The sequence below is a fragment of the Cuculus canorus genome, chromosome 1 (genome assembly GCF_017976375.1).
Source record: "Cuculus canorus isolate bCucCan1 chromosome 1, bCucCan1.pri, whole genome shotgun sequence".
Classification (NCBI taxonomy): Eukaryota; Metazoa; Chordata; class Aves; order Cuculiformes; family Cuculidae; genus Cuculus; species Cuculus canorus.
In genome coordinates this window covers 149,690,775-149,717,341 of record NC_071401.1, presented here as the reverse complement: position 1 = coordinate 149,717,341, position 26,567 = coordinate 149,690,775, and the positions used below count along the sequence as shown (strand labels likewise).

Sequence of the window (26,567 nt, the reverse complement as noted above, 5' to 3'; positions counted from 1 at the left end):
GAAGTGCCGCGCTCGACACTTCCGGAGCGCCGCGAGGGGAGCGCGGGCGGCGCTGGGGAGTGCGGCCCTGCTGGCTCGGCCCCGGCTCGGCTCCTCCCGGCTCAGCTCCTCCTGGCTCCTCCCTGCTCCACTCGGCTCCTCCCGGCACCTCCCGGCTCGGCTCGGCTCGGCTCCTCTCGGTTTGGCTCAGTTACATTCAGCTCCTCCCGGCTCCTCTGGGCTCGATTCGGCTCCTGTCAGCTCGGTTCAGCTCGGCTTGGTTCCGCTCGGTTCGGCTCAGCTCGTTTCCGCTCAGTTCCTCTCGGCTCCTCCCGTCTCGGTTCGGCTCCTCTCAGTTCCATTCAGCTCCGCTCGGCTCGGTTCCGCTCAGCTCGGCTCTGCTCAGCTTGGTTCCGCTCAGCTCCTCTTGGCTCTGTTCTGCTCGGTTCCGCTCGGCTCCTCTTGGCTCGGCTCGGTTCGGCTCGGTTCGGTTCTGCCTGGCACTGGGTCCACGGTAGCTGCGATGCCCGTGCTAGGAAGTGGGTGGGGGACACTCGCTGTGGTGTGAGCGCCACATCCTCGCCGTCTGCCTCGGCGAGGTGAGGGATGATGTAGAGTCATTCCTGCTGAATTCCAGAGCCGAACTGAGCCAAACTGCACCGAGCCGTGCAGCGAGGTGGAGCACCGCGCGGGACCAGTGTCACCCGCTGGAATGGGGTTACCGTGTTGGGATCGGCCAGTGCTTGGGGGGGTCCCTGTTCCTCCTGAATGGCTCCAGCTGGGGCTTGGGATTTGGGGGTGTCAGGCAGCTGCCAAGGGCCCCGTGTAGATTTAGGTTTAGGTTTGTGCCTCTCTTCTGTTTGGAAAGATGGCATAAAAACTCGCTGTTATTTTTTTTAAAAATTACATTTGTTTGCTTTTCACTTTGAAAATCCCAGGAACACTAATTCTGGTCTCTCCTGCCAGCTTTGGAGGACATCAGGGTGGTAATAAGGAAGTTAAGTTTGAACTTAGGGTGTCTTATTTTGACCTTAAGTGAGAACATGGAAAGCTTAACAAAAGCTTCCTCAAAATATCAGTTAGCTGAACGTAAATGGTGCTAAACAAGCAGACAAGGCAGTTGTAACTGCCTAAAAGCAGGTCTCTTCCTTCCTTGAAGGCTTGTGCTTCACTGCCCTGAGTCCTGTGGTTTGTCCTGCCTCCTGGTTTTTGCCCCCTCTCTATTACAAATTAATGTGATGCTCTCTTGATAGTTAGGAGACTCATAAGGATGAACTCTTAGTTGCTTACTCTTCTAGCCTAGGGAGAATGAAAGTCATGAACGTGAAAAGGACAGGATAAGAAAGGAAAAAATAGGCAAAGCAAAATCTTTCATAGTCATATCTACACCATGAGTAGTGTAGATAAGTGAAAGTGTCATCTTCTGCCAGAAAGTCTTCATCTAGAAAGCTGTCTGAGATTGAAAAGCTCTGAGGAACAGATAATTTGAATAGTAAATGCTATTAAAAAGAAAATAAAAAAGTGACTTTAAGGTCAAAACCTGGTCTTAGCTTTAAAAAGACTCGATATCTTGGGCAAATAAGATCTATATTTATGTATGTTGAGTTGAGGTGAGTAGTAAATCTCGTGCTTCAGGCTGTGAACTGATTACCCAAGGAGGGAACTTTTCCCACAACATTGCACAATTGGCTGTGTTTTGCTCGCTTTGCTTGCCTCAGGAGAACTCTGTTATCTGTGATTGCGTGATAGGAGGGGAGGGAGAGGCAGGGAAGGGGAACAAGCTTTTGTGTTTGACCAAGAGACCACATGGTTTACAGGACTATGGTGCTGGAAAGCTGGAGTGCTTTGGGTTCCTTTCTCTTCTTTGTGCAGGTTGTGCGAGGGGCAGCCCCGAGCAGTTTTGCTGATGCCTGAAAAGGGTTAGCACTTGTGTGGATGCTGAGCTTTTATTCACTGATGCTGAGAAGTGGTCTGGGACCACTTCTGTCATTCTGTCATTATGTCATTATGAAGACTATTTGCAAAGTTGCCTTTTCCAAGGTTAGCTTTGCCTTCCCACAGCTTCAGCTGCAGATGAACCCAAGCAGTCTAGAAGCATTATCACTGCTGGAAGGTGCTGGCACACTGAGGTGGTCTGCGCTAGCTGAAGGAATAGGAGCGTGGCTCGGCTGCACCTGGGCTGCATAGATGCAGGTGGTCTCCAATGTTGTATAGTGTTGGTGCATTTGTCCTGGATGAGAATGGAGGCTTCAAGTGTGGTGTAGGATAAACATGTCTCTGATGTCTCAAAGGTGTAATAGCTGGGTCCGTGTTACTCAGAGGATCTTCATGCCACTCCCGGTTTTGGAGGTTAAACGTGGCCTCAGTTTCTGTGGTGATGAATGTATCCAGTAGTAGCTGGCGTCTGTTTGTTGGTCAGGCATGCATCATCCTTGAGAGGAAAGGATGCCTTCTTAGACTGAAAGCTGTCTTAATGAAACCTTTAAAAGTTGTTTGAAGGAAGAATAAAAAGTCTCAGTGCAATACTGGCTTTTCAGCAGGAGCCAGAAATTTGGATAAGAAAGGGTATGGGCAATGACTTCTGATTTCTCCAAGTCAGGCTATGAGGCTGAACTTAAAAAGTCTTCTGTTGGATTTGCAAATCATTACAGAAAGCACCCGTGGATATGAAAGAACACAAACGCATTGTGTTCTATCTTATTTCAGCTCTGATTCTTTGGGGGAATGTGGGTGGTGGGTTATTGTGGCTGTCGTCAGCATTCAGAACATGTGTGGTGTTTGAATGTCTCTTGAAAGCACAGCTCCCACTGGCTGATTTGTCAAGCTGTCTTAAGCCAGGTATTGTGAACCGAATCAAGTTCTGCCTTCAGCAGTGGCGTCAATATCTTTCTCTGCAGTGCTCTCTCTCGTTGCATGGATACAAGTGTTTGCATATATGCTTTATGAGCCATGTCAGGGAGATTTGGCTGAAAAGGTCTCTGCTGGGAAAACAAAACAGAGGTGTGGAGAGAGATTCACCACCTCAGTGCCCAGTGGGGTCATTTCCCTGACTTGGCTTGCAGAAACAGCCCCTCAGCCATGCCGGCACAGCTGAGGGAGTGGAGTGGCGTGGCATAGGCCAGCACTAGGGAACTGAGTGTCTGTCATAGCCTTTCCTCAGTACTGATAATATCTGGTGTCCAGAAGTTTAGGCAGGTGTCAGCTATGCCCTACAGGAGAGGACAAGAGAGTCTGACTTGCCATATGCTGTGCTAGGGAGTTAGTGGCAGGTGGAACTATAATGTAGGGCTCGAGAATAAGTAGGCAAGGAGTCTAACTGTTGGATTTCATCGCTCTCCTCACAGTTGCTTTCCTTTTTCTAGCTGTGCAAGTCCACTCTTGGGTATATTCTTTCAGCAACATCTTGGAGGCAGTTATATCCAAACCACCAGTAACCAAACACTGCTCTGTTTACTTAATCACCTGTTTACAGCCAGCCACGTGGCAGTGGAAAGTTACCTTGTTTCTGACCACTTTGCAGTGCACACGTTTGTAAAAGGAGCAGAGTGTCCTTTAATGCAGAAGTTAATAGATCTAAGAGTGATCTTGGAAGTGAATAGATGTTCGGTGATGGGTGCTGAAGTGGACACTGCTAGGAGGAGGGAACAAAGGAGAAGTGTGTTGGAGAACCACAAGGGCACTGGGAGAATGGGAGTAAAAAGGCATTTCTGGGCACAGAAGGTGTCAGGGAACATATAAGTGATGAGAAGGGTAGTGATATGAAACAAAGTGGGAAGGGATGATGTAGAGTCATTCCTGCTGAATTCCAGCTGTTTGGGCAATACAGCTGTATTTTTAGATTGTGTTTTAATTCAAATATGTTTTCTTTTCTCCTCCCTTCCTACCTTCTTCTGTTTAAGTGAGAAGAAAAATGACCTAAGCACCATCCAGCCTTTGTGGCCAAGGACAGGAGCAAGGGTAGGGCTGCTGGGAGGATGGCTTTGCCTGGAAGCTTAAGGAGGCAGCCTGCAAACAGAGGCCTTGTGTCTCATTGCACCCACCATCACATTGTTGTCTTCCTGCTGACCTTCTTCAGGTAGGTTGAATGTGTATCTCTGCACAGAGAAGCGTTCATCTCTTTGAATTTGGGGAGGTAAGGGCATGTCCAAAGAAGGTGGGAAGATAGTCTTAACCTTTGGCTGTGAGCCTTGAAAAGTAACGTAAAAGCTAGTAGTACCAGCTGATCTGGGAGTCATGTGACAGTAGAGCTAAATGTGTTGTGCCCTATGAGGAATCCAGCCACAAACGGGGCTTGCATCAAAAGTGGTGCTGAATGTGCCAAGCCGTCAGCAGCCTGTTGCAGAGGGGTGAGTGTGGGTGGATGTGGGGAGGAACTAGTTGAAACGAGGAAGGAAACAAATCCTGACTGTTCAGAACTCACATGAGGCCTGTTCTGACTCGTGGAACATGCTGGCATTGCTTCTGAGGTCCTCTTCTCTCCCAGAGGTACTGTTTGCGGGCCTCTAGAATAGTGAGGTCGCTGCTTTAGATCCTAAGGTCTGCTGGATGTGTTTGTTGAAAGCTTGTGTGTTACATCAGCTGACAATAGCTGGAATAACATACTACCTCGCCTTGCCAACTTTTGCCTCACTGAAATCCTTTGTTCTTCATGGCAATGCTGAATCTACTGTCACTGTTACCTAGTCTGTCTCTGGAAGACCACCTGTAATGGTGGTTAGCCAGAGGAGGGCATCCTCTCTTTTTTTTTTGTTGTTTTGTTGTTGCACAATCACCTCCTCTTCTGAAAATAAAAGAGGAAGTCCTTTCCAGTCAAGACCTGATTTCACAACTCCCCACTAAAATCAGTGTATCTACCCCTAATTTGGGAGTTTCTGTTGCTGGCTGCTGTCTCCAAAGCTGTCAGTTCTCTGCTGTGCCGCCTGCTTAGACAACACGTATCTCTGTTTTGAGTCCCACCCTTTCCCACTTGATGTCCAGAGAAGATGTGGCCAACCTGTGCTTCTGTGTTTTCTGGCAGTTATTCCCTGCTCCATGCTTCCAGAAAAACATTCAGTAATGTCAAAGTCAGCATTTCCAGCCAGTGGACTCCCTCCTGCCTAAACAGCACGGCCCCTGAGCTCCAGCCGTATGAGGTAAGGACACAAGGCATAGGGAAGTGCAAAGAAAGGCAGGTGACTTTCAGTGCTGAGCTTGTGATGATGAAGAGGCCCCTTTAAAGTGTCCATCAGGGATGATTCTTGGAATGTGAGTGGGAACTTCAGTTGTCTGATCTGTTTCCTGGATCATCAGGTGATGGGGAAATAAGTTTTGGATTGGGTGTGTTTGTTTTCTAATGAGGGCATGGTGAGGAGGGAGAAAACTTAGTCCCAATTAACTTTATTCATTCTTCAAGTCCTCCTCAAAGCTTGGTACTTTCAGCTGATATCACTAATTTTAGTTTGGGAACAAGTGATTCTTTCCCCCTTTTTTTTTTTTATCACATTGAAAGCAAAATGAAACTCAGGGTAAGCAGAAAAAATAACAACATTAGTGACTGGAGTTCATTGTAAATAGTTTCCAACCAGTCTATTTCTTCCACTTGTTCCTGTTGTGTTCTTTCTTTTCTGTTTGTGGTCTGTCACTTCTTATTATGGTTGCTGCCACAGATACTTTAAGGGAATTATTCATTTAGTGAAGACAGCAAGATACTTAGAGAAGAGACACTGCACATAAAACAGAATATGCCTTTATTGTATTATTCATTAAGATACTCATCAGTTTCTGTGTAAGAAGCTGTCTAAGAGTTGCATGCTTGTTAGAAGCAGAGTTTGCTTTGCCAGTCATTTGTCTTGATCCAGGTGGAACAAGCAGCTCTTGCTTCTGGTTTGCTGTCTTGCCTTTTAGATTTGAAGTGAAGTGGCAGTGGATGTTCTCTGCAGTAGATAATGCCAGAATTGTTCTTAATTTGATAAATAAAGTGTGGGAGAAATGGGAGGTTGCTGGAGCGAGATACAGTTCTACTTTGAAGTTGGGGTTTCCACTGAAAAAGATTAGAATGAGCTGTGCCTCTCCCTGTTTACCTGGTAGAATTTTCTCTCTGTAGCTCTGGAACAGCAGCCATTTATTCCCAAATGCAGAAGAAGCAACTCTCTTCTTGGGGACGTTGGACACTATCTTTTTGATTTCCTATGCTGTGGTGAGTAGAACTAACCCAAAGCTGCTAAACTTTTTGTAGGATCATAGAAATTGGTTGGTTGGAAAAGACCATTGAGATCATTGAGTCCAATCGTACCTGTCCAATACTAAACCATATCCCTGAGCACCTCACCAACCTGTCTTTTGAATACCTCCAGGGATGGTGACTCAACCACTTCCCTGCACAGCCTGTGCCAGTGCCTGATAACTTATGTTGAATCTTACTGGGATGGTCGCACCCACATTTGGAGGGGATGAACAGGATCATTTTCTTGCACTTGCCTGGTGCTAATGCAGCTGAAAAGCTTCATTCAGCAGGAGATTTTTTTCCTCTTCAGTTTTTCTTAGTTTTGTCCACGTCTGTCACCCATGTGAAGATGCTTGTTAACACGTGCAAGAGGAAGTACTATCGCTTCAGCATTCCTTCCACCCCTGTCGTCCGTGGGTGTGAGGGCTGGTTCCATCTCTCAAAAAGTTCTTAGGTGAATTTCTTAAAAATAAGAAATTTAATGAACAACTATGAGCAGTTCTTTGGTGGAAGAGATTGCTAGAATCAAACTGTTAAGCTGATATAACAACGTTTGTATCAGCTTGACCCTACTGCATCATTTTAATTCTTGGAGATAACAGATGCAATTCTCATGGCTTTATTTAATGCTGTGTTTTGTTCATAGGGTCTGTTTGTCAGCGGCATAATTGGAGATCGCCTGAATTTACGTTGGGTTTTGTCTTTTGGCATGTGTTCTTCTGCTCTGGTGGTAAGTTGGAACATACTAGTGTGATTTGGAGATCTCTCTTGGTGTTTCTGGATAGAATTTTACTGTAGGGGAGGAGAGGCTCTGTTTCTGTATGAATCTGCCCATGGGCTGTAGCTGAACCTCAGTGGTCTCAAAGTTTGCGTGTGAACTTTTGTCCTGGCTGCTCTTACTGCATTGTCTAAATCGTAGAGCTACGCTAGATGACTCACCTCTTCCTGAAATATCTATTTATGGATACTGTGTCAGAAGGAAATTCCGAAGTCTGAGGCACTGTCTAGAGACTTGACGAACAGCTTTTGTACAAGATGGGTGTATTTGGACTTTTTTGTACTGTTCTGTATTATAACTGTGCTCCCAGCCCACATAAGATGTTGCCAAGGCTTTTGCTTTGCAAATGCAATCTTTACTCCCTTCTTAAAGGACATGTAAACAATTAACATGTTAACAGGCTTTCATATACTAATTTTGTGATTTCTGGGAGGGCACCTGTCGAAAAAGAATGTCCACTTAAAACAAAAGGGTTCTTCAGGTTCAAACCAATGCAGATAAAGGTGAATCAGTTTTATTTCATTGTGGTTTTCAGGTTATTAAAGTAGTGGTAAAATGTATGGAGTGCTTTTGATTTACCCAGTGGCTACAAACCCTGCTATGGCCTGTTGCATTCTGCAAACACATGACCACAATCATACATCAAGTGGAGCATGCCACAAAGTGTGTTTATTTTGGCTAGATTGGGTTAGGACTCTTAGTAATTTGAGACCTCAATGTAGTATTTATGTTAAATTTTGCAAGTGACTGCTGAGAGTCTGGCGTTTGCATAGAGACTCCTGGATTCGGATGTTGTACAGCACGAGATCAAGAGGCTACTGCATTTTTAGTGTTGTTACTGAAAGTATTTGTCTCTTTCTTCTCCTCTCCTGTTATAACTGTGCTGTTTACAAAGATAGAAGTCTTTTGGAGTGGAAGTGCCATGACAGCATGTTCGGCTCTGGAGTGGTTTGGGCTCTGGAGTCAGTGCAGTGGTGGCTCAGCAGAGGGTGCTAGTGGCTGTGAGCTCGCTCTTAAACAATGCCAGGCTTGCTTCTGGCCTGACCTCTGTGGGGGACCTTCTCCCTGAAATGTTAGTTTTTATCTGGGCCCCTACTCCTGCCTGGCTTTCAGCAGTAGCTTCAGGGTTTCTTCCCTGTTTTTTTACCCCGCTGCCTGGCTTTCAGCAGTAGCTTCAGGATTTTTTCCCCTTGCCTTTCCATAGGTATTCTTCTTTGGCACACTGACAGAATGGTTGCATTTCTACAACAAGTGGTTCTACTGCTGTCTCTGGGTTGTGAATGGCTTGCTGCAGTCCACTGGTTGGCCCTGTGTGGTTGCTGTCATGGGCAATTGGTTTGGAAAAGCTGGGTAAGTTGAGTTTTCTTCAGTGATTCACTTATCCAACCTGCTGAGTAGCAGATTGAGATGAAAGTCTCAAACCAAGAAGGCCAGCTGTTAGGTCAGAAGTAAAGTTATATGGGATGAAACATGCCTTACTTGTTACTATTATCTCTTATATACAGAGCCACAGAATAGCTTGATCTAAACACAATTGTGTGTTCTAAAGGCATAAGTTCAAACTTCAAAAAGTCCGGTAGAGCAGAGTGGCTGAATTCAGATTTCATGCCACTGGAAAACCTGTTTCTGTCTACTTAGCACTGAAGAGACAGAATGGGAAGTGACGCATTGTAGGTTCAACTCTGTCACTGTGGGGTATTGCAGATGAGCTCTGGCAATAGCTTGTAATGTTGTTGTTGCTAGTTCTCCTTTGCTGTAACACAGGTGTTTCTGGATAGAACAATTCCTGCTGGAACTCCTAAGTTATTCTGTCTTTTAAGTGACCTTTGAGTCTCTTTGAAGTGGACTAGGAGAATGCTGTAACTTTATTTATAAGTTAGAGTTCACTGTAATGTATCTTTGTCTTGCTCTTAATGTCACCTCTCCCCCCACTGCCTTTTCAAATCTTCTTCCCCTTCTGCAGGAGAGGTTTTGTGTTTGGACTCTGGAGTGCCTGTGCATCTGTGGGAAATATCCTTGGGGCGTTCCTGGCTTCCTGTGTTCTCAAATATGGCTATGAGGTAGGTGTCACTCTCTGGCTTCTAGCTAGGACTTAATGTCTGGTTGGGTTGTGAGAGATTAGTTTTTTTATCCTGTATCTGAGAGATAACAGGCTCAGAGTGTCCAGTTTCATCTTCCTGAATTCTCTGGTAGCAAGCAATAGGTGGAAGAGGAAGGATATTCCTTTCCTGACCCTTCCAAGTTGGGAGAAATGAGCCTGAGACTTCTCTGTAAATGGAGCTGATGTTATTGAAGAGCCCTACTGTCATAGTATACACTCTTCTGGTTTGGGTGGCTTAAAGCATCTGTTCAGAGTCATCCATCAAAGATTCTCACTTAACTGGAGTCACTGCTGCAGAGTAGTAGTGAGGTTCTGACAGGCGTGGAGGCACAGCGTCTATAACTGGGAAGAGGCCAGGCGTGCGCTATGTTGCTGTAGCGTGGCTGGCAGGCAACTGCGTTACAGGGAATGTAAGTGAACCAGTGCACCTTGCAGCACATAACTGATGAGGACAGGCTAACGGGGCTGAGCTCGTTGTTCTGGGGATGCGAAGGCTTAGACCATCCAATAGCAGCCTCCCAAAGCCTGTGTGAAGATTGCTGAGAAATCAGACTCGGGGTCTTTCCTGGGTTGCGTGGTGAGAGAGCTAAAAAGCAGTGGGTATAAAGGGATGCAGAGATGGTTCCAACTGGGTAATTGGAAAAGTGTTTCACTATGAAGTTAGTTACTCGTTGGAACAAGGGGACAGAGCCCAGAGGGTCTGGCTTTGGAGGATTCCCAGAAGAAAGCCCTAAGCAACTGGGTCTGAATTTGATGTTTTACCCTCCTTTGAACAGTCTCTTCCAATATAGCTGGATCTGTGGTCGTGTTGGCTGAGCTCCTTCCTAGCTGCTGTCACCTCAGTACCCTACAACAGTGGCTCCAATGTGATCTTTCAGCCTAGATAGAACTGAGCGCATGGGAGATGCAGAGATGACTTGTTTCCAAGTTTTGTGGATGTAGTCTGTGTTGTTGTAGCTGTGCTTTTACTCTCTGACAAGGTCAGAATGTAGAGAAACCCTCGTTAGTCAGGGAAGCCCATGTGACTGAAAATGTTTTTAAAAAGTAATCTTTTATTTTTTTATCCTCAGTATGCTTTCTTGGTGACTGCCTCAGTACAGTTTGCTGGAGGAGTCATTGTCTTCTTTGGGCTCCTGACGTCACCGAAGGAAGTGGGTAAGTAGCAGAGGACTGTGGCATTTCAATCCCTTCACGGGAAGCAGAGCTGCAGCTTTCCATGTAGTACTAAAAGCGCTGCTCATTCTGACAGCACTTCAGGGCTCTTATAAAACGGTGCTGCACTTGATCTTGTTTAATGGAGCAAATGCTTTACTCGCCAAGATCACACTAAATGCCACTATGCTTTGTGTAAATAGGGTCTGGGTATTTTAAAATGCAGACTAAACCAGCCTGGCTCTATCGTCTCTGTTAGGATGTGCCTAATTGTTAATTTTTCTTCACCTGGAAAATCAGTATTTTTTTCAAAGAAACACAAAGGCAAACTGATAACTGGCTATTGTGGGAGAAAACTACAGCAAGCCTTAGCTATGCAGTGGGAGGGGAAAGTACTTTTTGTCTTCAAGTCTCTAGTTAAATAGCTCTCAGGTTGGATATGGCCCTTCTCTGAGAAAAGAGTAGGCAAGCCAAAGTGTAACAGGAAAACAAAAGAACTTTGGGGCTTTCACAGGGCCATGGAGGAGGTTTCCCAGGTGCCTGCAAAGGCTATAAAGTTGGTAGCACTAAAGCTACCATAAAGAATGCTCGTAAGAGCAGTCAGCAGCCCAGAAAGCACAGTGTAGTTTGTAGGGTTTCCATTCCAGCAGAGGCATTAACAGGCAGCAGCTGTCCTGGTAGTTGCTGGTACATTCAGCCTCTGCACTGAAGGGAAGTGGAACCTAGGAGCCAGGTCCAAGAATCTCAACCAATAAATAAGGGGGGAAATGCACTAATTTGTTGTGTCTTCCAACTAATGGCCAGACACTCAGAACAGACAAAGCCGACGCCAGGATCAGACAGAATACTTTCAAGAGCGCTAGAAGACAAAGGGTAGAAACTGGCGACTCTGCAGAACACCATCTAGAAGAGTTTCTAAGCCAAAGAAGGATGGAGGTATGGGAGAGCAAGGGAATTGCTAGAAGGGAGATTTGCTTAAAAGAAGCGAGCATAGCTTTAGAGTGGAGAGAGGTTGAACGGGCTGTGGTCTGTTTTTCCTGTTGCATATCCCTTATAAAACTTAGGCCTCCCTGAGCTTGGAGCAGATGCAGATGGCAGCGTGGAGGAAGATGCCAACAGACCTTTAATGGGCGATGATGATGCAGATGATGATGACCGGAATTACTCTATTCAAGCAGCTGACACTGACAGCCAGCCAAAGGCCATCGGCTTTTTCCAGGCTTGTTGCCTTCCAGGTGTAGTACTGGTGAGGACACATTGAGATCTGATTTATGTTGTTAAACATAAAGCTGACTTTTTGTCTTGTCAGTATTTGTTGACATCATTGTTAATATATTGACTGTGTGTCGTAGTTGTTGGCATCTAACTTCTCAAGCTGTTCAAACCTTGGGGTTGGGACTGTTATCCTTGCGCTCATGGATTGTAACGCTGTCTGGGTATGTGGCTGCACGTTGCTCTTCCCATCAGACTCCTGCTTTATTTAGTGCATGTGATGAGGCAGCTATGAGCAGCAGAGATCCTGCCCTTTTTGCTGCTGAATTTAGAAGGGAGGCCGTGAGCGGAGGTGGCTGTAGGATGCATTCTTCAGGTAGCTACGCTGCCCTGAGGAATAGGGTTCTCACTACTAGCTGAGCATCACACAGAAATCTGTGGCACTGACATTGGGGTTTGTTTTTTTCAGTTGCCTTAAAGCAGAAATCTGGCCTGAAAAGCCTTAATCAGCATGATGTAATATGTGGCAAAGTATGCAAGTTGTTTATAAACAACTGGAAACAAGGCCTGGTGATGCAGTTTCCACATATCCTCATCCTGTCCCGTGTCTGAAAATTTGTACTTCTGCATCAGCAGTGTTGCCCAGTTCATGGATTTGGTTCAGTTGAAAAATTAAGCTGCCATCAAAAAAAAACATTAACTTTCTGTGTTGGTGGGCTGTATGCCCCCTGAATGCTAGAACCAGTACAAGAAATAAGGCAGGATCGCTGGCTCAGTGATACAGTGTGAACCGCCTGGATTAGATCATGAAGCAGAACTACTGAATGGATAGTATCGTCAGGCACCCTTAATGAGTGAAGCAGTTGGTTGTTGTGATTAAGACAACACAAAATCTGGGAGGGATGAATAGATTGTCAGTGTTTAAAGTGCTGGACAACCACAGTTCTGTTTTTAAGATCTTGGTTAAGGGATGACAAAAGAAAGCATGCCCATCTTGAGTTCTTTCCTAGTATGGCTAAATACCCTATAAACTATGGCACACATTTGATGGTGCTAAGAATGGGCTGGTGTATGAAGAACCTTTAGGCAAAATTTCTTAGTGGTGGAGGCTGCTTCAGTCAACGTGTGGCTTTGTTTCATCAGCCAAAACATGAGGAGGTACTGTACAACTGATGTTGTTGTTTCTGTACTTGGGATTCTGAGGACATATTTTGTGCATTAACCCAGTAACGTGAACACCGCTGAGTCTCTAAGTTTTATCTGATGTCAGATCAATGCCCAGCCAAACCCAAACACTGTGTCAGATCAGTGAGAGACCAAATACTGAGAGAAGCTCCAAAGCCTTATCAAGATTCTACAAAGACTTCATTTGACATATTTTTTCTGTAGCTCCTCTCTTCTCCTCCTGAGTGATGTGGTGGAAGAGTTTTACTACAGACAGCTTTCCCCTGAGCCTCTAGAAATTTGATGTTTCATCACTCAGACAATCTGGTAGATAGATTCTAAGCATCTTGTAATAAATACCACTTAGTACAGTGTACTTTTCACACCCAGAGGAGAACTGTACCAAACATCCCTGTGTCTTACATGATGAAGATTAGTTTGTAGGAATGAAAAAGCATTAATAGTACAGCTAAAAAGGATGTATCTATTAAAATAATATAAAATCAGAAGAGATGATATTGTGGAGTTCAGTATATGAAATGATCTGTTTTTTGGAATTCAAAGACAGATGTGCATACAGTTTCAAAAGCTGTGATTCTGGCAGATTGTTTTTTCTGCCTTCATCCTTGTTTCTCTCTTCAGATATGGGTTCCTTGAACTGCTGTGTCAATGTTTATCAGGAGGCCCTACTGAAATAGTGTGCCTCGTCCCTCTGCGTTCTGAGCCAGCAATCCCAGAGAACAAATCTTTGCCACACATGTAAAATCTCTAAAGATGATCACCTGCTAGCCAAGGAGAGCTTGAGCCCAGCAGCCAAAAGCCAAAAGGAGGTTGTCTCAGCTGTTAGGTTTAAAAGCATGTGCTTAGCTTTGGCCAAACCTTTCATCTTGTGTCCTGGATTACCTGCCTGGGGATTATGAATGAAGCTTTCTCTTCTGGTGCTGTAAGCAGATGAGCCTTCTGAGCAGCAGAAGATAGCACAGAGAAAGTACTTCACATAACTTTTCTTAGCATGATGCACAGATGACTATATCTCAACCTTGTTTCATGTTACGTGGTTGGTTCCCTTCTCTTCAGAACGTGAACTAAATTTCCTTCATTTTTTGAAGCCCAGTGTCATTTCCTCTCAAGATTACACTGAAAGTGTTTTAACCCGTTGCCTTCAGTGAAAAGAAAATAACCTTCTTGATAGTGATTTTTTTTTTTTTGTATTCCTGGGTTCCTTTGATGTTCAGCATTAAGCTTTCATAATGCTGCCTTCTTACACGAAATGCAGAAGCGATTTCCCCTGAAAGCTTTAGCTGGAGACAGAGCTTAATGGGAAGAAGCAGAGATGCTGTTTGCATTTGTCAAGTGCTAACTGCTTGCTGGCCCTCTCTTTGTTCCAGTACTCTTTAGCCTATGCCTGCTTGAAACTGGTGAATTACTCCTTCTTCTTCTGGCTGCCTTTTTACCTCAGCAACAACTTTGGGTGGAAAGAAGCAGAAGCTGACCAGCTCTCGATCTGGTATGATGTGGGAGGCATCATAGGTGAGTGAGCAAGTGAATGGCATCTTCCTGCAGATGCCTCTCTGGTGTTTGTAAATGAAAGACAGGGAATGCAGCTCAGAGGGGTCACATTTGGTAGGATTTAGGTGTTTATGCTATATGTGGAAAGGCTAGTTATGTACATGGCTGCTTGGCTGTTTGGTTTTTTCCTCAAACACAGAGTAGGCAAGCCCCCTGAAGAGTTTACATGTAATTCAAAGGGCACTACTGTATTCTTGGACTCTATCTCCAGCAGGCATTTTTCTTTGCTTACAAGGACTTCTTGAAAAGCACTGTGTACAAAATGGTGTCTCTGCTGCTTGCTTCTTCCTATCTGACAGGTACTGTTGAGGGAGAGTTTATATCTGGACTTACTGTGTTCTGTACTGTCCCTTCTGTCCTGTATTTTTAAGAACAGACTCCGCACAGATCTCAGCAGAGCAGGCACGACTGTGTTACTTTCAGAAATGAAATGTAATTGCACTTGTTTCTGCTGGCTGTAAAATCTGACCCTGTTCCTCCAGAATAAAGAGCATACTGTATATGTGTTTAGCCTTCCACACTCCTGTGCTCAGTTTTTTGCTTTATTACCTTGTCCAGTTAGCTTTCCTAGAATAGACATCCTTGTTTTGATCTGTTCAGGGTCAGTTTTCTTGCCTCTGTGCCGTTCTGTATTAAGCTTTCTCAAACATCCTAGTTTTTACCAGCAGAGCAGTTCCTACAGAGGCAGCAATGATACATGAGGTGATTTTTATCAGCTATTGGCATTTGTTGCAATTAGTTGTACCTACCCTATGTAGGTGAAACAGCAGGGAATGTGAGGCCCCTATGTGCTAATACTTTCCCCTGTGAAAAAGAACAGCATTTTCCTGCACTTGCTGTTAAAGAAACCAGCTACAACGTTAAGCTTCCTTACATCCAGAGTTGTGTTAACCCTAAAGCTGTAATGGTCCTATAAGAAAGTGAAAGCAGGAGCATTGGCTAGTTGCATGCCAGGAAAAAAAAGAGTAGTAATGAATTCCTTGGAAAGCAGTATGAGTAGTTCTCCCTGCTCTGCCTGAGCCACTTAAGTCTACTGTTGTCACTGTGTCTGGGACAATAAGGGCAGCAGACCTCATTTTCAGGATTTTAGAGAGAGTGCGTATTGATGAGCAGGCAAGAGGCCACTACATTCAGTGAGTTTCATGAGTTTCGTTCAAGATGTTATTAGCATCCTGAGCCTGATGATGATTTATTCTTTTGCAGGTGGGACTATCCAGGGCTTGATCTCTGATGTGCTGCAGAAGAGAGCCCCAGTGCTAGCAATTAGCCTGCTCTTTGCTGTAGGCTCTCTTTTTGGATACAGCCGTGAGTACGCTTTTACTGTGCAGTGGTAAGAGGTTCATTTGGTGGTGCTTAGAGAGAACCAGAGCACATCCGTTTCTAATTATGTTTTCTGGTCTTGAAACTGCTTCTGGATCAGGATGGTGCCTTTTGGTCTATTTTGCCTGAAGTGTGGCACTGTACAGAAAGAAATCTGTTCTCTGGTTTACGAGGTGGGAAAGAATTAGCTGAGTGGTTGGGTTTCCCTATACTGGTGAATTGTAGTACCGATCCTTCTCCAGTGTCAATGGGATTTTTGTCATTGTTATCATATCAACACCACAACTGGTAGAGCAGAAAATCTCAGGTGTATCCCTATGGTAAGAGGAAAGAGAATCTGAGGACAGATCTGTGCTGGACTATATATATACACTACAAAGAGGCATAAGCTCTTAGACTTCACCACTTACAGAAATTAAAGAGTTTCTACCTCGTTTATAATAGATATAGTTCTCAGTGACTGATTAATTGAAAGGAGTCTATCAGGACAACTGAGAAGAAGACAGGCAGATCTCATTTCTATAAAACATCTATGAAGCTCTTCTAAGAGTAGCAGTTTTGTGTCTTCAGATGTGGTGTCCTGTGGTACCACAGTGCTTTAACTCACTGGGATGTCATTTCACTTTGCTGTGTCTTCCACTGAAATGGGATGGAGATACAGACCGGCTTTTAATAGAGCATTTTGAGGTCTGTGAACAGAAATTGATGCTGGAGCTGGACACGAACAGCGAAGTGTCCTTTTCAGAAGTGTGCTGGTTTACTCAGGCAGTGTTTGAAGTAAGGGCACTAATACATATCACTAAATAGCAAGGATTTGATTTGCTGGAGTTCGGTGGAGTTTTGTAGGTGCTTGTGCCATCTCAGTACTTTTGAAAATGAATTTGAAGCAAATGTAAAATTAGCGCTGACAAAGTTTGAAGTTTGTTTTAGATACCAGAGCAGCCGGAGATCCAAATGTCTTGTGCTTTGCTCTGTCCTGCCCATACAGAAGGCTCAGACCGGAGATACAGTGTTACTGCACCATGATAATTAACTTTCTGTCAGTCAAACCAGGAAAACTTGTCTTGCTTCTAGTGTGTTGTACATAAGAGGGCCTGAGAATATGTGAACAGGGCTGCAGCTTGCCTTGCTTTTTTGTGGCTGTATAAAAGACTTCGTAGAGTAGAGGTTCAGATTAGACATTCAGATAAATTCCTTCACCAGAAGAGCTATGGGGTGCTGGCAGAGGCTGCTCAGGGAGGTGGTGGAGTCCCCATCCCTTGAGGTATTTAAAAGATGGGAAGATGAGGTGCTCAGGGATGTGGTTTAGTACTGGACAGGTATGGTTCTCGATGATCTCAAAGGTCTTTTTGAACCAAGCGATTCCGTGATTCTGTGTGTATGCCCCAAGTTGCAGCAGTGAGTAAAGAATTCAGGCGTTGCCTGGAAGTGAGGTATCGGGGAAGACCATAGTGGAAAACCAGCAGCACACGCACAGTATGATGCTGTTCCTGGAAACGCAAGCAGTTACCCAAGAACGGGTATCCTTTGTAAGGAAGACTGGAGGGCACGGGGTTTTGCGTTTTTTACTTTATTGTGCAGTGTCGTTTAGGCAGCTACTGCATTACTGTGTCCAAATCTCTGCATTTTAAAAAAGATTTTGAAAAACTTAGAATGAGTGGAAGGGTGATTAAAATGATGAATACTTCATGGTGGGAGGGATGGAATTGAGTCTAACTTTCCCAGAGAGACAAAGGGAGGATTCTCTTACTATTGAAATGGACTTTCAAGGAGTGCAAATGCAAGCTCTATGACACTGAGAGGGGAATAACAGTGGCTGGAACCCAGAGCCAGGCAACTCTGATATCAAAATAGGGCGCGCAATTTTAATAGCAAAGGTGACTTTTCTACTGCAGAGTGCTGTTGGGTCTTTATTCTTTAAATACCTTTGCAGTAAGACTAGCCATCTATGTAGAAGTATGTAGACAAATACAAGTTATTATTGCCACTATGTGGCTAATCAAACAAGCAGTCCAAACTAGATGTTTTCATGCTATCTGGTCCTAAATAAGTGGCTTTCTCAAATTCATTTGCTTTATTTACAGTGATCTTTATTTACACTTTCTCTTGCAGGTTCTCCAAACAGCAAACCCATCAATGCTCTGATCATGGCAATTACAGGTATCTTATGAAATGCCACTGTTATGCTAGTATGCACGTACATTGCAGAAAATTCCAGCCTCGGGTGGTGGAAATGCATTTGTGTGCACTGCCATCTCTGCTAGTTTTGCAGAAGGAGTACAAACTGGGGCCCAATTTCTGTTCTTTTGGAATACAGCTGTAGGAAGACTGCCTTACAGAGGGAGTTGTAGAATATAGACTATAGAGTAATGGTTTGAAATTAAAGGGCTCTGCCTTGGCCCAGTATGAGGAGGATGGATTTATGCCAAAATACTTAGCAGTGATCTCGTATCCAAGGAAGTGTATATATGGCAAAGTCTTATGCTGCAGCTCAGATTTGAGGGTGTTTGCCTCTCAGGACCCCAAACACCCTGTGTACTGTGAGAGGTCACAAGCTTTGTGTGCTACCAGACATACTGCGTTGTATTATGGAATTAAGATTAGCCTGCATGAATAGAGCCTTTCTTTTCAAACACTCTGACTTCAGAACTCTCTGTCTTGTTGCATTTTTTATCCCTTCCATCTCCTTCACCAATCCCTGGAGACTGAGGCAGTAGCATGGGGGTGTATAATACTGAAGCAGAAATGTGTCTAAATCTGCTTTGTGTTCAGGGTTTGTATATGCATGCTGTTCAAAAGTAGCTTTCTGTATTCAGTTTGGGGTGTCCTGACTCTTCTTGCAGAGTGTGCCACAGCTAATTACCTCGTTTTTGCTGTTGGATGAAAATGTGCTTGTGGGCAATTTTTGTGTGCATATTCCAGGTATACAGGGTGTGCCATGACCATATGCCTCAGCTATTAGGGTACACTTCCACCTACAATAAGTCTGTGATCGCTGTCCCTAGATTTCATCTTTTTCCTGAGCTTTGCACAGTAGAAAACGTGTGTTCTGAAGATCTTCTTTTAAGAATCTGTCCTCACGCTTGTTTTGCACTAAGCCTATTTTCTTGGCGCTTCCAGGGTTTTTCATCGGAGGCCCTTCTAACATGATCAGTTCTGCAATTTCTGCTGACCTGGGGCGTCAGGATCTGGTGAAAGGCAGCAGCGAGGCACTGGCAACAGTCACGGGAATTGTGGATGGAACTGGCAGTATTGGTGCTGCAGTGGGCCAGGTGAGGCTGCCAAAGGAAAACAGAAGTCTGGGAAGCAAATAGCCTGTTGTGGTTAGAGATGTTGGCTCATTCCTCAATCCAGAGTTTCATGGAAAGAGGGAGAAAGAAAGCATTGGGTTTTTTGAAAAGAGTATTCCTTTATTTAAGAAACAACTGAGGGAAAGTGTGTGTTTTAAGCTTCCAGTGGAAGCAATTTAATTAAGAACTTAAGTGTTCATAGATAATGTTATGATATTTTCATAATTTAAATGAATTTTAGAGGCTTTCATATCTTGAACTCCAAAAAGCAAGCAAAAATCAGCCTCACAAAGGGTGAAAATAAAATATGTTGGTTAATTTGGGATTTTTTGTTCAAAGCTAATAGCAAAACCTTTGCTTACAGATATGTTTATCTGTATAACTGCTTAAAATTAGAATGCCTATTACAAATGCTACAGTGTTTATAAAGTAATATAAAATTTGCCTTTATTTCTGGATCCCCTTTTGATCTATGGATGTCTTTTACACCTTGTAAATCCAGCACCACTTGCTTTGATAGTCCTTACAGTATGTTGCCAAGCGGTCTGTAAGTCTAGGCTGTTGCAGAAAAGGAAGCTGACAGTGTGCCCACTGAGGACATTCTTTCTTCACAAATACAAGCATTAACTGTGTGGAAGAACACGGTGGTGCTTTGGGTTATATTTAGTAGAAAGATCAGAGCCAGTTCTATTCCAGGCATCCTCTAGTGAGGATGATCAGAGGGCTGGAGCACCTCTGCTATGAGGACAGGCTGAGAGCTGGGGTTGTTCAGCCTGGAGAAGAGAAGGCTCTGGGGAGACCTTATAGCGACTTTCCAGTACCTGAAGGGGCTACGGGAAAGCTGGGGAGGGACTGTTTACAAAGGCATGGAGTGATAGGACGAAGAGGAATGGCTTTAAATTGGAGAGGTACAGATTCAGACTAGACATTAGGAAGAAATTCTTCACAATGAGGGTGGTGAGGCACTGGCACAGGTTGCCCAGGGAAGTTGTGGATGCCCCATCTCAGTAAGCGTTCAGGGCCAGGCTGGATGAGTCCTTAAGCAGCCTGGTCTGGTGGGAGATGTCCCTGCCCATGGCAGGGGGTTGGAACTGGATGGTCTTTAAGGTCCCTTCCAACCCAAACCATTCTGTGATTCTAGTGCTGCTACAATACCAAGGACACAGGCAAGGCATAAAGTTTCTTTTCTGCAAAGGGATTTGGGTTTGTACCTGCGATTCATTGCCTGATAAATACAATCATTCAGTCTCTGTTTTGTAGGAAAGATGCCACTTAGCTGCCTTAAACATGGAAAATGGAGTGGTCTGTGGACATCTTAAAGCACACTGTTGCACTTAGTGTTCTTCATGCATTGTCTTACAGTGTTTCTGTCTTCCCCCGCACATACCATTCAAACTTGCGTCAACATAAAAACTGGGTCTTTAGTTCTGAAAAATTCCACCTGCCTCCCATTCTAACACTGTGTTTATTTCAGCAGAGACAACCATGATGTCATTCCGGGGGTGTGTGAATAACAGCAAATGCACAATGAACATGTTAGAAATTCAGATCCAGTTATATACTAACATACCCAGTAGTGAAGAAGGGAGGCCCTTGTATAAAATTCTTTTAATGGGGAATACATTTTCTTTTGCAGCCTGTGTAGTGCTAGTGAGCTAGGATGCAGTTCAGGACAGACTGTAGTCTCGAGACTCTTGCCTGTGATGAAGGGGTTAACTAGTTAGTGGTTGCACAGCTCTTGAAAATTCATCCTGTGTAATTTATAAGCCATTCTGGAGCTTTTAGTTCTCCTGAGAGTACTTACATCCACTTATGTCCCAGTGTTCTGTGCAAAAACCTTATATTCAGCGAAGTCAATTTGTCACCCTTTGAAACTGTAGTTCTGTTCTGTCTTCACGCTGCTATGAGTTACTGTAACACTTCAGGACGGTATCTGCTCTTTGCTGAGACTGTGGGTTTTAGACAGAAGGGCTGCTTGTCCTGAGTCATCTCTTCTGACAGGAGAAAGATCAGCTGGAAGGTTTTGAGATCAGCTCTGTATAGAGTGTTAACAGCCCACAAATTCTAGGGAGGGAAGAGCAATGCCTGAAAGTCATGCTTGTCTTACCAGTTTGGTTAATTTTTTTTCCTCTTTTCTTTTTAGTATCTAGTGTCTTTGATCCAGGAGAATCTGGGATGGATGTGGGTTTTCTATTTCTTTATTCTAATGGTAAGAAATCTCCTTTGTTTAAAATTCTGTGTCAAAGTTCAGTTTGCAATAGAAAGGTTTTGTCAGAGCCTGAATATCGTGACTTAGACATACAATGTATTTCTGCAGCCACTGCGAACTCTGATGCCATTCTCAGTGGTCTGTGGTGTGCCTTTGCCTCAGGGTATCTAAATTAACTGGATTCATTTTGGATCCTTTAAAGTCATGTTGGCCAACAGGAACTGAAATTGTGGCAGAAGCACAAAATTACTTGCCTTAAAATATCTGTATGAGTTTCCTAAAACTCAGACCACTTTGCTTATTTCCAAGGCAGATCTTTTTCCTCCTTCATCTCGATGATACGTAGTTTCTAATGTTGGCTGGAAGCTGAAGTTAAGCTGCTCGCTTGTTAGCCCATGAAGATTAGTGGAAGGAGTGATGAGGATCTTGTACACAAGGCCAAGGCATTCTCATTTTAGTTTGAACTGGGGAGACAACCATTCAAGCCCAGTTCTCCTTAACATTGACGCAGTCATGAATGGTGTACAATTCACCCGTTTTTCCCCACTGGAAGTGTCAGGAATTGTCTTCACATCTGTGCTGACGAGAGAAAAGATCACTTTGGTAGGCAGCAGAGGTGGCCAGGAGGAAGGCCATTGAGGGGGTGAAGAGCTAGTCTTCTTTATTTATCTTTATTTATCATCCAGAGGGACCTTGACAGGCTTGAGAATTGTGCCTGTGTGAACCTCATGAAGTTCAGCAAGGCCAAGTGCAAGGTCCTGCACCTGGGTCAGGGCAATCTCAAGCCCAATCGCAGTCTGAGTGTAGAATGAATTGAGAATGTCCCCTAAGAGAAGGACTTGGGGGTGTTGGTGGGTGAGAAGCTCAACATGAGACTCCAAAACGAGTCTTAGTGAGTTTATTTGCTGGCATTTTCAGTATTACTTGCTTCTTGGAGGTGATGGTGGATGAGAAGGTCAATGTGAGCCAACAAGGTGTGCTTGCAGCCCAGAAAGCATGTCCTGGGCTACATCAATACAAGTGGGGCCAGCAGGTCGAGGGAGGTGATTCTCCCCTTCTACTCTGCTCTGGTGAGACCTCACCTGCAGTTCTGAAGTCCTCAGTAGACGAAGGACATAGATCTGTTAGAGCAAGTCCAGAGGAGGACTACGAAGATGGTCAGAGGGCTGGAGACAGGCTGGGAGAGGTTGTCCAGCCTGGAGAAGAGAAGGCTCTGAGGAGACCTTATAGCAACCTTCCAGTACCTGAAGGGGGCCTACAGGAAACCTGGGGAGGGGCTCTGTATCAGGGCGTGCAGGGGTAGGATGAGAGGGGTAAAGATTTTAAGCAGGAAGAGGGGAGATTTAAATTGGACATTAGGAGGAAATTATTTCCTCTGAGGGCGATGAGGCACTGGCATGGGTTGCCCAGAGAGGTTGTGGCTGCCCCATCCCTGGAGGTGTTCAAGACTACGTTGGATGAGGCTTTGAGCAACTTGGTTTAGTGGAAGGTGTCCTTGCCTATAGCAGGGAGGTATAGGAACCGAATGATCTTTAAGGTCCCTTCCAACCCAAACCATTCTATGATTTATGATAGAAAAGATCATGACAGCTGAAATCGTATGAACTTTCCTGCAAGCTCAGTCCTTCTATCTGCTGTGGCACTTTGTCATCGCTTCTCTTAGCCTATATCTTTCTAGGGAGGCCTTGAAGGCACGTGGGAGTGTGAGACGGCTGCAGCTATGGTTGCTCTGTGCTAATTGTCTTGGATCTACTTCTTTTCACAGACAAGTTCAACAGTCCTGTTCATTTCACCATTAATAGTGAGGGAGATCAGGTTGCTTCTGCACGAGCGAAGCCTGCGATTGCTGGCTGAGTGACCGCTGCTTGCCTCTGGAAGGACTGTTGTACAGACCTGACAGCTGGAAACACTAATCAAAATACCATGAGACTTGTTTCGTATATCCTCCGGGTTCAGACTAATTCAAAATGACTCTGCAAGGCTTGATCGACCTACCTTTGCGAGATCGATAATGAAGTACCAAATACCCATCCTGAGACCCACCTGCATCACGGAGCTGCTGACCTAAGCTAGACAATCCACGGGACTGATGGATTGTCCTGGCCTACCAGACTTTTCCGTGTCAGCCGTCACACTAGGGTTTCTGTTGGGTGATCTCAGTGCTATATACCCTTTCTTATTTATTTCTGAATGTCCTGACCAAAGGTTGACTGTCGAAAACTGACGGTGGAGAGGCTGTCTTGTGATGAACTTTGGTGTTCTGTTGTGCTGGTGAAATCGAACAGTGCATTTTATGGGTAGCTTAAATTTACGATCATGTTAGCTTTTAGAGAGGGCAAAAGTAATTACTTGGAATTTGCGCTTTCCAGTTGTTTAAAAAGTGCTGTTGCTAAATCTCTGCACAGACGGACCTCTGCTCTCTCTAGCTTTTAACTGTCACATATTCCAGTAGATTTGCATGGAGAAGTTACCTCCATATTTGTTTTTAGCATTTTTTTTAATAATAATAATAATAATATAACTAATCTCTGGGAAAAGATGTTTCGGTTTTTAAATATTTAAGCAGACGAATAGTGTGCAATACTTTATTGTCATCTGTGAGAATAAGCCTTAATAGATCCTTCGTATCTAAAGGATCCTTGAATGGCTCTGGAGATCAGTATTGGGACGCAAGTAACTTTTCACTACTGCTTTCATTATGAACTCTGATGAATACTGACCAAACTGGGACTGTCAGGTGACCCACTGGAGGAAGCTGGTGTCCCTCGTTCCATACTCGTCTCCAGCAAAGGAGAACCAGAAAGGAATTAAAGGAATTTAAGGGACCTGGCTGCTCTCAGACATGGGCTTCCAGACAGGGACTGAAGTGTACTCACTGAATGGCATCAGTGAGTCAGTGCTGCTGTCTTCCCCCGTGCTTCTCTGCCTATGACTGCATAGGAGCCCTCAACCCTCCTGGGGTTTTAAAGCTTGATTTCTGTCTTGAAGAGAAAGGCAGATGCGAGTCAGCACTAAAATCACAATTAGTATAGTGGCACTGGAGTACTTTGCAGTGCTGCAGTAGGCAGGGTGAGCAGCTGACACTTCTGGTGTTTGTTGGTGATGTCAATGGGATTGTTGAGTAACTTCGCCACAAACTGATTTCTGCTTAAGCCTTGGGATGTTTTGCTGTAACAGGTATGCACTGTAACCAGCAGAACTTCTCATCAAATACTCATCCTAACTGGTGAGTGATGCCTGGGTGGCGGGGAGGAGGCAGGAAAACTCTCAGAGCCGAACATTTGAAACTCTTTAAATGGGAAAAGTTTCATTTTTAACATGTACAGTGATTTTATTTTTGTGTTTTTAAATTTATGAATGTCACTTTTTAGTCACCTGTCGATTGTAACAAGTGGAACATTATTTGGTGCCTTACGGTTTTACTGTATTGAACGGTTGCTTGGTGATCGCTGCTTCTGCAGTGATGGCTCTGCGCGCAGCTGTGCTTGCTGTGAAACTCAGTTGCTCTGTTTTACACTATTTTTGAGTCTCTTTCCTTCTCCGTGAAGGTGATTTTTGCATTTTTTGCTAACCCTCAACAAATTTCAGTGCTTGGGAGAGTGGTGCCATTAAGCTGATAGTAAGAGATCTGATTCCTGTTCTTGTCTCTTCTCATTCGCATTCCAATTTTTGCCTGTGTAATTAGAGCAGGAGACTGGGAATCTATCATCCTGCTCTCAGAGTTATGCCCTGGGGTTGGTGTTCACATCCCAAGCTGCTCGTTAGCCCCTGTGCAAATAGAATCAAAACTCCCTGAAGTTTAGTTCCAAAATTGATGGCGGCACCATTTGCCTCAGCCACAGCGTCTGAGAATCTGTGGTTTCAAATTCCAACGTGGATGAGCTCTTTGGCTGGCCGACTGGGTGCTAGATAAACTGCTGATGAAAGGTGGGGTGGGAAAGGGACATGGCCAGGGCTTGGGGGGAGGAGAGGGAGGCCCCTGTAACAAATGGTTTCCTGTAAACAGTTCTGTCCCCTCTCGGGAAGTGTCAGATGTGCTGTGAGCGCTGCAAACACAAGTGGCCCAGCAGCTCGTGCCTAAGTGCACGGCAGCGCTTTGGGGCCACCCTCAATTAGCTTGGCGTGCTTAGGACTTCAGGATTTTGTTGTTGTTGTCATTGTTGTCCTGGATTTTCGGTTCTGTGTATTTCCTCGTGGTGCTCAGATGGATAAAGGTTTCCCAATCTGGTCACGTCTAAACTGATCTCATGTGAATAAAGTTACACTGACCTGATCTGGGCTAATTCTTCCATGTGTTTTATTCCACTCGTCTCACTGCTGAGTGCACTTCCCTCCCTCCTCGTTGTAGGCCAAGCTCTAACAGCTGCTTTCCACTCAGCTGCTGTGAAGACGTGAGCCCTAACACTGAAACCAAACCCTCATCCCAGCCCAGAAGGTTCCCGCACGCTGCGGTTTGGCGCTCTTCCCAGTCATGAGAAGCTTTGTGAGAGTCCCCTAACAGGGATGCCCATAATGGTGTAATTAATGGTCTTAAATAGAGAAGCCAGAACGTATACTTCATTTTATTTATTTATTTGTTTATCTGCATGTAGAAAGTCAGGTGTTCTTCCTGGGAAATTAAACATGCCACGTGGCTGCCAGCCCTGCTGTGCCTTCTCTCCCATGGCTTGTTTCTTTAAACACAAATCCACACATACACTTAGCTTGTTTAAATGGAAACAGTGGGGAACTTTGTAATTGTGTTTGTGTTTTATAGTTTACTGTAAATCAGAACTGAGCACAATCCTGGATTGCTGAAGAAACCTCCATGCCTGCATACAAGGTCCTTCAGTTCTGAGTAGTTTGGTGGTGCTGTGCTGCTATTCTTCAAGAAAAGTAACAATTTGCATCTTTACCCCTTTTCTGTCACTTTTTTTTTAGTTACTCCTGAGCAACTTTCCAGCCTGCTCTGGAAGTGCTCTAAGGTGCAGAGCTTTGCTTGAGTGTCCCTTTGAAAATGCTGATAGTTGCAGTCCCCATCACCACCACTGTGATCCCCATAGCCTAATCATAGAATAGTTTGGATTGGAAGGGACCTTAAAGATCATCCAGTTCCAACCCCCCTGCCATGGGCAGGGACACCTCCCACTAGACCAGGCTGCCCAAGGCCTCATCCAACCTGGCCTTGAACACCTCCAGGGATGGGGCATCTTCTCTGGGCAACCTGTGCCAGTGCCTTACCACCCTCATTGTGAAGAATTTCTTCCTAATGTCTAGTCTGAATATGCACCTCTTCAATTTAAAGCCATTCCCCCTCGTCCTATCACTCCATGCCTTTATAAACAGTCCCTCCCCAGCTTTCATGTAGCCCCTTTCAGGCACTAACATTTGGGAAAGCAGAAATGTAGGAATTACTTAATGTCAGGGTGCGAAGGAAACATGTTAGGAACTGATCTCCGGCTGTTTGGTTGTAGCCCGGTGTGTGACAGACTGCCTGACCAAAATAGTTATGAGACAAGAGGCGTGCCTCAGCCCCACCATGCTTTTCCATATCCAGGAAGGTCCTTGCAATGGATGCCCTACAAGCAATGCTTCTGAGTCCTGGTTTTCTC

At 44.7% G+C, this 26,567-nt stretch overlaps 1 protein-coding gene across 3 annotated transcripts; it reads left to right on the top strand.

The window, feature by feature from the left end:
* Positions 1-108: 108 nt before the first annotated feature.
* Positions 109-23,020, top strand: SLC37A3 (solute carrier family 37 member 3). Of its 3 annotated transcripts, XM_054052530.1 has the most exons (15): positions 138-319; positions 3,879-4,054; positions 4,997-5,111; positions 6,062-6,154; positions 6,828-6,911; positions 8,164-8,309; positions 8,923-9,019; positions 10,131-10,215; positions 11,277-11,458; positions 13,977-14,118; positions 15,361-15,462; positions 17,590-17,637; positions 18,598-18,749; positions 20,911-20,976; positions 22,742-23,020. In XM_054052530.1, the coding sequence occupies exons 2-15, from the start codon at positions 3,954-3,956 to the stop codon at positions 22,832-22,834; spliced, it is 1,506 nt and encodes a 501-aa protein (XP_053908505.1). In that variant the 5' UTR covers positions 138-319; positions 3,879-3,953; the 3' UTR covers positions 22,835-23,020. The 3 variants fall into 3 exon arrangements, with proteins under 3 accessions (XP_053908498.1, XP_053908505.1, XP_053908489.1); XM_054052523.1 differs by having other exon boundaries at positions 109-179; positions 20,911-23,020; XM_054052514.1 differs by having other exon boundaries at positions 141-319; positions 20,911-23,020.
* Positions 23,021-26,567: the final 3,547 nt, after the last annotated feature.